The 12,163-nt window shown below is 41.4% G+C and overlaps 1 protein-coding gene across 1 annotated transcript in view; it reads right to left on the reverse strand.

Moving 5' to 3' along the window:
* Nucleotides 1-12,163, reverse strand: part of si:dkeyp-19e1.3 (TBC1 domain family member 10B) — a 92,602-nt gene that overhangs the window by 48,654 nt on the left and 31,785 nt on the right. Inside the window, exon 2 of the mRNA XM_039017063.1 lies at nucleotides 11,796-11,869. Coding sequence (XP_038872991.1) covers nucleotides 11,796-11,861 — 66 coding nt within the window. The 5' untranslated portion in view covers nucleotides 11,862-11,869. The remainder of the gene's footprint in view (nucleotides 1-11,795; nucleotides 11,870-12,163) is intronic.

A 12,163-nucleotide genomic window follows, 5' to 3' on the forward strand; every position in this document is an offset into this window, starting at 1 on the left:
GGTCCTTATGTTAGGTCCTGATATGGCTATGCTAAATGGCTGTGGGCTACACTAGTTCATTTGGCAGACAAGATTTGCTTACAATTCCATGGCATTATTTTAAAGTATGAAGAGGGAGTGTGCACATTTGGCTATTCAGCATTGAGCGGTTAACAAAGAAACAGGTACACCAATATGCTTCATTTAGTTATTAATATAAATGCAGTTCTACAAACATTGGGCTATATGTTTTGATTTTTAATAATTGCAAGGCTGCATGATGATTTGAAAAAAAGTGGCTTGAAAGGCATGAGCTCTGCTTTGTTTGTTGCGCAAGCAAAAACTGCAAAAATCACTGAAGCTGGAGACTCATATCTCCCTCACTAGCTTAAAGCACCAGCCGTCAGAGCAGCTCACAGATCACTGCACCAGTACATAGCCAATCTGTAAATAGCCCATCCAAATACCTCATCACCATGTTATTTATTTTGCTCCTTTGCACCCCAGCACCGCTACTTGCACACTCATCTTCTGCACATCTATCACCCCAGTGTTTAATTTGCCATACTGTAATAATTTCACCACTATGGCCTATTTATTGCCTCACCCCCCTTATCCTACCTTATTTGCACACACTGTATATAGATGTTCTCTATTGTATTATTGACTGTATATTTGTTTATTCCATGTGTAACTCTGTGTTGTTGTTTGTGTCGCACTGCTTTGCTTTATCTTGGCCAGGTCACAGTTGTAAATGAGAACTTGTTCTCAACTAGCCTACCTGGTTAAATAAAGGTTAAATAAATACAATTTAAAAAAGCTGTACAGACTTCATCAGTCCCTCATTCACAATTTGAGAAACACTTGCTAATGTCTCGAATTTCCCGGCGGCCTCCCCTTTGTCTGGCCATATAATGCACCCTAAAAAACCATGCCTTGTGCGGACAGTGGCCTAACAAACAGCAAAAGCACTAGCCTATGTAAATCGACTATCCCCCCATAGTACAAAAGTTGACCTATTATGTGAGAGAAATAAATATTCCAAACATAGTCTGGGACAGTTGTGAGATGTGATAGATCCCAAATTAATAAAACCACTAGCATAAAAAAAAATAAAAAAATGCACAATGCGGCTGACGCAACAGATCACAACGTTTAGCTTAAAATGTTTATCAACTATTAGGCTATTTCTTCATAATACAAGCGCAGCAATGCGCACATGGCAGTAGGCTATAAGCGCAAATGCTCCATTAGCAGGAAAACCCCATTATAAAAAGTGAACGCAAATGAGAATATGCATGCAATACTTTTATTATAAAAGTACATTTTTATGGTGAAAATTATCTTCCCCAAACTTGAAACTCACTCGCTGCTTATGTATGCCAGTTAGGCTCTAAACCCCTTGTAAAGCGGATTAATGTGCTTCATTTTAAGAAGTTATTTGGCCACCTTCGTTGTGATACAAACCTTATCAAAACACATAGGCCTGTGGGCTAGGCTACATGAGGTGTGCGAATTTGATTCGAAAAAGTCCCCCCAAAAAAGGCATTGTTTCTTGCCTTGACGCTGGGCATCATTCACAAGTGATAATATATAACTCAAGTGACAGACTAATATCGTCACCCATCAGACTATTCTTGATTTAATCTGGTTTTTACATACAGTGCCTTCGGAAAGTATTCAGACCCCTTGACTTTTCAAATTTTGTTACAGCCTTATTCTAAAATTGATTCGTTTTTTACTCCTCAATCTACACATATTACCCATAATGACAAAGCAAAAACAGGTCTTTAGATTACTTTTTAAATACATTTGCAAAAATAATAGAAAAATCGCATTTACATAAGTATTCAGATCATTTACTCAGTACTTTGTTGAAGCACCTTTGGCAGCGATTGCAGCCTTGAGTCTTTTTGAGTATGACGCTACAAGCTTGGCACACCTGTATTTGGAGAGTTTCTCCCATTCTTCTCTGCAGATCTTCTCAAGCTCTGTCAGGTTGGATCGGGACCGTCGCTGCACAGCTATTTGCAGGTCTCTCCAGAGATGTTCTCCAGAGGTTCAATCTGGTTCAAGTCCGGGCTCTGGCTGGGCCACTCAAGGACATTCAAAAACTTGCCCCGAAGCCACTCATGCGTTGTATTGGCTGTTGTCCTGTTGGAAGGTGAACCTTTGCCCCAGTCTGAGGTCCTGAGCGCTCTGGAGCAGGTTTTCATCAAGGATCTCTGTACTTTGCGCCGTTCATCTTTCCCTCAATCCTGACTAACCTCCCAGTCCCTGCCGCTGAAACACATCCCCACAGCATGATGCTGCCACCACCATGCTTCACCGTAGGGATTTATTTATTTATTTTATTTAACATTTATTTAACTAGGCAAGTCAGAACAAAATCTTATTTACAATGAAGGTCTACACCGGCCAAACCTGGACGACGCTGGGCCAATTGTGCGCCGCCCTATGGGACTCCCAATCACGGCATGTTGTGATTCAGCCTGGATTCGAACCAGGGTGTCTGTAGTGACGCCTCTAGCACAGATTCAGTGCCTTAGACTGCGCCACTCGGGATGGTGGCAGGTTTCCTCCAGACGTGACACTTGGCATTCAGGCCAAAGAGTCCGATCTTCGTTTCATCAGAGCATAGAATCTTGTTTCTCATGGTCTGCGAGAACCTTTAGGTGCCTTTTGGCAAACTCCAAGTGGGCTGTTATGTGCCGTTTACTGAGGAGTGGCTTCCGTCTGGCCACTCTATCGTAAAGGCCTGATTGGTGGAGTGCTGCAGAGATGGTTGTCCTTCTGGATGTTTCACCCATCTCTACAGTCACCTCCCTGACCAAGGCCCTTCTCCCCCGATTGCTCAGTTTGGCTGGGCAGCCAGCTTTAGGGATAGTCTTGGTGGTTACAAACTACTTCCATTTAAGAATGATGGGGGCCACTGTGTTCTTGGGGACCTTCAAGATTGCAGACATTTTTTGGTACCCTTCCCCAGATCTGTGCCTCAACACAATCCTGTCTCGGAGCTCTACGGACAATTCCTTCGACCTCATGGCTTGGTTTTTTCTCTGACATGCACTATCAACTGTGGGACCTTATATTGACAGGTGTGTGCCTTTCCAAATCATGTCCAATCAATTGAATTTACCACAGGTGGACTCCAATCAAGTTGTAAAAACATCTCAAGGATGATCAATGGAAACAGGATGCAGCGGAGCTCAATTTCAAGTCTCATAGCAAATGGTCTGAATAGTCAAATTTGTAAAAATGTCAAAACTTTTTGCTTTGTCATTATGGGGTGGTATTGTGTGTAGATTGATGAGGAACATTTGTATTTAATGAGTTTTAGATTACGGTTGTAACGTAACAAAAGTGAAAAAAAGTCAAGGGGTCTGAATACTTTCCGAATGCAATGCATATAATATTTGCTCATAAAACTTGGTGGGCCAAATAAAAATCTCCCACGGGACAAATTTTCCAGTTGGGGATTTACAGCTATTCAAAATAAAAATTTAAAAAATTGATTTTCCCATCAAGAGATGGTTATTATGTATTTAAGTGTTTTCTCGTGCATTTCTTCAGCTTGTGCAAACAGTGAGCAAGAATGAAGCCTAATGGCAGGCAGGAAAATTATCTTCACAAAACTTGCAACTCATGTGTTAGAGTTAGGCTCTAACCCCCTTGTAAAGCGGATTAAAGTGCTTCATTTTAAGAAGTTGGCCACTTTAGTTGTGATAAAAACCTTATCAAAACATATAGGCCTGTGGGCTAGGCTACATGAGGTGTGCGACTATGATTAGAAAAAGTTGCAAAAAAAAGGCATCGTTTCTTGCATTCATAAGTGATATGTGACCCGCTTCAAGGAAATAAGGCGTAGGTAGCGGGTCACTACTTCACAGGAGAGACATTTGAACTTAAACTTTTTTTTAAATCAAAATGCAGAAATGCCTTCTCGAACATGTGAACTTTTATGTGCCTTAAACTTGTATACCAACTGTAAATATGAATAAAATTGTTAAAATATGAGCCTAGTTGGTTTAGCCAAAGAAAAAGTCAGTAACCGTCCCGCTAGCCCTGATTGGCTGAGATCATGAGATGAGTTTGGATTGGTCTGCCAAATAGCACGCTTGTGTGTTAAGTGTTGCTCTCCATTTCTGGAGGACATTAATGAAATCAGTGGAATTTGAGTATGATAGCTAAGGAGATGGAGAAAACACCTGTCTCCGGATTACATAACTAAGGGCATCCATGGCATCTGACAGTCCAACCTTGAATAATGCATAAGTGTAACATAGTCTAGCTAGCTACATTCAGATATTACACGTTTCCAATTTTGTCAGAAAGAGCCATTTGCTTGGCTAGCTACAGCCTAATGTTGGTTAGCTACCTGCAGATTCATGCAAGGTAGTAACGTCATGAGTTGTGATTATGGTTCATTGTTTACCTAGCTAGCTAGCTAGCTGCATGTCTTAACAAAATACTCTACTATGCAAGTAACCCTTTCGGGTGCGTTCGTAAATTCAGTCTGGCCATCTACTCCAATTACAGAGCACTTTTGTCTGAGTGTGCCAGAGAGGGCAGCAAAACTGATGAATTTACGAACGCTCAACACACGTTGAATACGGCTGGTGTCAGTAAACATCAGCAAAAAAGCGGAATTAAATTGTTGCCAGCAGCACAGTTACAGTCACCAATGCTCAGGTTAACATGAAAACAGCGTAACCAGTTCTGCTAGGATGCGTAAAATGGTCAGAGTGGGATGTTCTCTCATTCTGTGTCTGGAAGTAGCTAGCAAGCTAGCCAATGTTAGCCAGTTCGCTTGGGTGCTTGACTGCCGATGTGAGGTCAGAAGGTTCGGTTCAACCCTACTCATCGACCAGTGCGCGCTCTGAACGCAAAACGCTCTGATTTTACGAATGGACAATCTGACAGCACAGTTGCAACCACCAATGCTCCAGCCTAACCAGCTCTGCTAGGGCGAGTAATGATCAGCTGTTTTCTCTCTCACTTAGATGTCTGGAAGTAGCCACCAAGTTCCTTTGGGTGCTTGCCTGCTGTTAGTACATTCGGATCAAGCCTTAAATGAGATGGGTGGGGCTAAAGCTTAAGAGGGTTTGAACGAAGCTGAATGGGTATAGTAGTACCAAAACATTCAAAGGCCATTTTCTCAAAAGTGAGTTTCCAAGTTCATCAACTTTCAAAGAAAAGTTTAATAAAGCCACAGAGAAGCTGAAAGAGGTGCACGAGCATTCTATCTTGAATATGGATGATATAGAGCAGGATGCTTTCAGAGTGGAATCTAACTCCGCTCACTTCGCAGTCGTACGAGTGGTTTCAATGGCCAAGGTAAGAAAAAAACAAGGGAAAGCAGCAAATCCTCTTGAAGGCAGCGGGGCAGGAAACGTTCAAATAGTGGTGTATGGCCTTGGTTTTGCTCAATAGTGGTCCATAGAGAAGACAGTCTATGTGAAGGGAGACGTAGGAGGCCACATCTCACAACTTTTTAATAGATGCCTGGAATCAAATATCGCTGATTCCTTACGATGAGAAATATGCAAAATTAACAAAAGGGTAAAGTGTTATATTGAGAAAGGTAACAGGGGCAGCATCGAAAACGATACGATTACTACCTGTCTTTAAACATAGGACCAGTAACAATACCCGGATAATTTCACATGGGAGGAAGTGGAACCAATTTTGGGATTGGAGAATCTATGTGAAATGACAGGGAAATGGATTCTAAAAAGGTAACAAATGAAAATAACCAGGCCAAACAGTCTTTTGCAAACTCAGAAAAACTTGGGAGGTTTTTAATCTCGTGAGACATTTTATTTAGTCTTATTATGAAATAGATTTATAGAATTGACGAGAGGGAGGAGGGGTCACAAGAAACTAGATTGGAGTTAATATTGTGAGCAAGTGTTTGAGTTTTAAAGAAGCAATTCTGTCAAGTGACAGCATTGGGGTTACCAACCTAAAATTACCTTTAACATTTTTTGTTAATGAATGAACATGAAGGGCATTGTGGTGCGGTGGATACGGAAAATCATGGGGAAAAGAGAAACCATATACGGGAGTAAATTATTAGACTTGATGGTGAGATAAATGTTGCCGTGTCTAAATGCTAAATAAGAGTACATACATGTTGGGGTGGATTAAAACAAACGATTAATGATTGGATGGAGGACAGTTTTGTTTATAATTCAAACTTTTGGGTTGCTGATTAAGATGTAGCATAGTGAATGCTAACAAAATGTACACTTTCTCTTCCAGGAGAAGATGGGGTGTCATCTCTCTATGAAATGTTTCCCGAGACTGTTGTCTTGGGAGAGCAGTTACTGAAATTCTTCAGTTTTCTAAGTATAAAGGTATCCGGATTCGGCCGTAAAGTTAGCTCACAGATAAGTATGGCCTGGCCATTTGTGTGTTTTTGCCCTAGGGTTTACCACACACACACCAGCACGCACACACAACGGTTATGAATATGGGTTAGCGGTGTTAATACCCTGTTTGATTTATTGTGTGGGGTCTTCTTAATTTGGTTTTAAACTGGGTGCGCAGAATGATGGAAATGTTTGAATTGTTGTTAAATGGTTTCTGAAGTACAGGGAAAGAAAAGACAAAGAAAATACTTAATGGTGTTGAATGACCTGTGTCTTGACTTTCTGGTGAGGCCTTATCAACTTCACTAGAATTGATCTGAGACATTAGGTGAGGTTTAAGTAAAATATGAATGAGGGACACCTGTCTCTAGTCTATTTTACCATTACCTTATGGGATACAATTATTTCCTTATGGAGTTATCAAGACTTGTAATTCTAATATAATTTGTTTATTTTGATTTAACAGGCAGTGTTGTTTGTTTTTGAAACACGATGTGAGTCATGTGTTCAAAGGGGAAATTAGCAGTTCCCTGGGGCCCTGGCCCTTTGGTAAATATGCAAATGTTATGTTAAGTCTGCATATAAAAAGGAAAATATATGTTGATAGTGACTCTAAATTGATTGTGATATGTATATTGCTGTTGTTTTCGCTGTTGTTTTTGACTTTGTTTCGATACCAGATTGGGTCTGCTGCATTGTTAGGATTTCTCCCTAAGGGTTAGTGCTCTAACTCCCTGACCCAGTAACTCTGTGGTGAGGTCGCCAATATGATAAGGGAGTATGAGCTAATTTGGAAAATGGTTTCAACAGTGTGTTATAATGCTCTGACGTTTGTCTTAGAGATTTTGGTATTAAGAAAATTGGGAATGTAATAACTTGCCATAGAATAGATGGATTTCCAGAATCAGAAATGTCTTAAATTGTTGTTTTGCTCTGTCCTCTCTCAAGTTATGGTGAAGGTGAACACAGATGGTGTCTTAATGCATGGAGAGATAATTTGACCAAGAACAGTGTGAACCTCAACCCACCCCCAACCGGCTGAAGAAATAGCGACAGAGGCGTTCACTACGACCTTGTCTTCCACCACTCCTACCTGAGATCTGAGTCGGAGCCATCAACTTGTGTACGAGCGGCAGGAGTGCGGCATGAGGCCTGAGACTGTGCATGTGGAGTGAACATGGCGAGAGATCACGTCCAATCTTCTCTCATGCTACGGGTGTACTGGTGGGAAAATGGACCAGACAGAATGAACGGTACATAATGGTGGTGGCAGCTCAGGTGAGAGACTCATGTGCTTGGGAAAGACACATTTATTTCCTCAGATATTGAAATTGGGGGGGGTCAACCGTGCCCATAATTGTTTATTTGGGGTATCAGGTTGACTGTGGAGGTCTGCACACGGCAAAATGTATAGTAATTTAGATTAAGAATGCATCGCGATACCGATCTGTCATTAACATGCCAATCGCGACAGTATAACAAGGACAAACGGGGGTTGTAACGAGAAAAGTTCATACCGGTTATATATGGTCCTGTTTATAAATGTACATTCTAACCGTGATGATGTGTGCTAGGTTGAGGGGCATGAATTCGAGTGATTGACAGTCCTCAGCGCTTTACGTTGAGTCTTTCTAAATTTGGGTTGGATAATTTATCAAATGTTTAAATTATGGTTCGGAAAGGAGAGACACAGAGAGAACGCTGCTCCTAAGTTGTGAGGAGAGCGCAACGTGAGGGGAGGGTGAGCTGCTCGATTTTATTGGGTCTAGGGAGGGTTTTTCTCCCTAGAAACATTATCTTTTAATGACCTCTGAGAAAGTTAGTGAACCCACTAGATGATAGCTTGGGTCAACCATGAAGGGGTTTTGTTTTACCATGTCATCATAATCCTAATGTTAAAGCACATCAATACATATGGCTTGCTGGATGATACAGTACAAGTAATTACGTACAAGGCTCATAGTCTGTCTTGCCTTGACACCCGAGGATGAAGACGACTAGCATCCCATGGGCATACAACAGAACAGATGGACAGTTCTTTCCCCAGTCTAAGTCGCATCAAGTGTGTTGTGAAATGATTAAACATGTACATTATCGGTCAAAAGTTTTAGAACACCTCATTCAAGGGTTTTTCTTCATTTTTCCTACTTCCTATTTTTCCTGTGTTATTTCATAGTTCTGATGTCTGCACTATTATTCTACAATGTAGAAAATAGTAAAAATAAAGAAAATCCCTTGAATGAGTAGGTGTTCTAAAACTTTTGACCGGTAGTGTATTTTTTATTTTCCCTGTTCAAGTCAATGTTTTTAGGTGTGGTGGAACATAAGAGTGATCATTGTTCCAGAGGGATTGTTGGAAATTGAGTAATTGACTTGAGAATATTTTAGTATGTTTATAACTATAGAAGCGGATTAGTAGTGATTGTGTTATGGGTTCGATGGAATGATTTATGTGCAAATGTATTTGTAGCAGGAGACGAGGTATGAGACAGAATGTTTTTCATAAAGCTGTTAATTGCAGAGTCTGGCAGGACCGACATCAGTGTATTCTCTGGAGTCCCAAAAACCAATGCATTAACGTTATAGTGAATTGGAAGAGCGGAATGTGACTGGGGCGGAGATCGTGGGGCTCATAAATTAAGGAAGTGGCTAATAGAGTCTCTGGGGAATGATACCACTCCTCTATGTATATTGTTACAGGGGATTGCTCGTAGGAGAGGGAGTACAGCTAACTGTGCACAATATAGAGACCCCTATGAAGTTATATTGAACGTTACGCATATCCAGATCACGGTGAGAGTAGCAGAGAGAGTGTTGTCATTTCAGACACTATTGTCAACTTTTAGTGATGGGTTTGTCAAAGTTACAACACTTGAAATGATAGCCACAGATCCCTGTATACAGGAGGACACATCACCGAAAGGGGGAGTTAGCTGTAATAATAGCATCACATCTCCTGCAGTGTGATTAAGAAACATGTGACTCAGACTTTTGTTAAGTTGGATACTCTTCCAACACCACTAATGTCTCCTCCATTTCTAACAGCCAGCAAACACTTGACATATCTCCCAGAAGATTGGGACCGAGTGACGGTAAATGAAAAGTATCAGGTGGCTGCTTATCAACCATTAGGACCCAAAGTTTACACTATAACGAGGGTGTTCACAAATGGGTGCGGTGTAGATCGGCCTTGGGATGAGCAATGTGTACCTAACCTGAGCAAAGGAAAGTATTATCCACAGGTACCGACTGTAGCAGAGCACAGGAGGTCATTGGAGATGTTGGTGGCTAGGGAACCGGGTATGAGTTGGGAGTCCGGTAGGGAGTATCTTAAAAGGTTCAGTCCTAGACCTATCAGTGAACCACGAAAACAATAGGAGAGCAGGGGACAGATTCCATGCAGTAGCTATTCTCACGGCAGTCGCTGTAGGGACATTAATTGAAGGATGCTATAGTAACAACATGGAACTGGACTACGGCGCAAATGAGGGGTATTTTGAGGTATGCGTCATGGGCAGTGTTAGTAGTAGCAGGGGTTACTTTGGTAGCATTGTTGGGATATCATCTTCTGAGGGCATTGATGCTGAAACGGATACACAGTGCTGATATAAAGCATAGTCAGGCGAAGAGAGTGGGAATCGTCATGTAATCAAACTTTGGTTTTTCTTTGCATATATAATTATGCATATTAATATTTGTAATGCTTTGTGTTTCTCTTTGCTTTTCAAGTTTTGTGCCACCACTCTCTTAGGAACCAGGAGGAGGAAAAAGTCAAAAGCTGAAATGTCATTCTCAGTTGTCTGACGAGAGATGGAAATAAGAGCGTGCATAGTGATAGATTATAGTATAGATTATAGATCAGAGGCCACAAGTCTCGAAGGTGTAAACCTAATAATTAACTGTGAATGCTAATCATGTTTAATTTTTTTGTTAATTTAAAGTCATTTCTAAGTTTATATAATGTTGAACAGTACGGAGTAATGTTCAAAAGGGGGGACTGATGGGTTCTGACTTTTAAATGTCCTTATTCATGTCACTGAGGGAGAGAGGGGAATGTAGAATGTTTACATTCTGTCAGAACATGTTATTGTTAGACATCAGGGATCCTATGGAAAGGAGAAGGGCCACAGTCTGGTACAAGTCAACAGGACAGCTGTGAGTTGGGAGGAATTTGGGCCTGAGGTCAGGTCAGATGAAGTGAAGAAGAACAGATATCACTAAAGTTCGGTCGAGCAACAGAGGTGTATTGGCTGTTCAGATGTGTGAGGAGGAGACTCAGCATAGGAAGAAGGGTTAAATACCAGAGCTTGTGTGAATATGTCAATCTGTTCAGCTGTCTGACGCTTTGGGTGAATAAACTTGGTTTGAGCTCTTCATTAGTTGTTCGTCAGATTTTACCCTGTTATTTAGAACCTAACAATATACATGAAAGTCATGGCAATATTTAGCCTAATAATCGAGCAATTATATCATTCAGTTCTCAGTTTATACACTGTTCAAAAAAATTAAGGGAACACTTAAACAACACAATGTAACTCCAAGTCAATCACACTTCTGTGAAATCAAACTGTCCACTTAGGAAGCAACACTGATTGACAATAAATTTCACATGCTGTTGTGCAAATGGAATAGACAAAAGGTGGAAATTATAGGCAATTAGCAAGGAGTGGTTCTGCAGGTGGTGACCACAGACCACTTCTCAGTTCCTATGCTTCCTGGCTGATGTTTTGGTCACTTTTGAATGCTGGCGGTGCTTTCACTCTAGTGGTAGCATGAGACGGAGTCTACAACCCACACAAGTGGCTCAGGTAGTGCAGCTCATCCAGGATGGCACATCAATGCGAGCTGTGGCAAGAAGGTTTGCTGTGTCTGTCAGCGTAGGTGTCCAGAGCATGGAGGCGCTACCAGGAGACAGGCCAGTACATCAGGAGACGTGGAGGAGGCCGTAGGAGGGCAACAACCCAGCAGCAGGACCACTACCTCCGCCTTTGTGCAAGGAGGAGCAGGTGGAGCACTGCCAGAGCCCTTCAAAATGACCTCCAGCAGGCCACAAATGTGCACGTGTCTGCTCAAACGGTCAGAAACAGACTCCATGAGGGTGGTATGAGGGCCCGACGTCCACAGGTGGGGGTTGTGCTTACAGCCCAACAATTTTTTTTATTTATTTTTTTTACCAATCCCAGATTGCTCGTTTTGTTTTGTAAACATCAAGTAAATCAATTTGAGTTTGTTGACAGTCTCGGCATCTAGGCTACAAATCATCTGAACAACAATCCAAATATAAATGAGGCAAACAGCCCTTGTCATACTTGATGGCACACACACACACACACACACACTTGTCACTCACCTTGGGAAAATATGAAATGGCACCATATGTGATTTTAAACTCAGCCCTCATCTAGGCGACTTACAGAATCGATGTCACACACACAAACTCACCTTGTCATACTTGGAGATTATGTCAGCCCGTTCCTCTGCTATCAGCGTCTCAATGTCCTTCTTCATGTCAAAGTCTGAAGGGAGAGGGGGAAGAGAAGAGATGAGTTTTAACACAAGTCAACATTGATCGTCCATAATAGGCATGATATAACATAACACAACGCAAAGCTATACAAAAACACCCGAATCACAAAGTCTAGTACCTTAATCTATTCTATTCTTAGTTCCTATTTGCCTAATAAGACATCTAAAGTGGTTCTCTGAGCCACTTATCCTGATCACTAGCACTAAGCCAAACAGGGCTGTGACAAAACCAGTATCGCAATTTTTTTCATGGCAAAAATGAAACATGAAGCAGACCAAACTCT

This window comes from Salvelinus namaycush, chromosome 21, assembly GCF_016432855.1.
Source record: "Salvelinus namaycush isolate Seneca chromosome 21, SaNama_1.0, whole genome shotgun sequence".
NCBI lineage: Eukaryota > Metazoa > Chordata > Actinopteri > Salmoniformes > Salmonidae > Salvelinus > Salvelinus namaycush.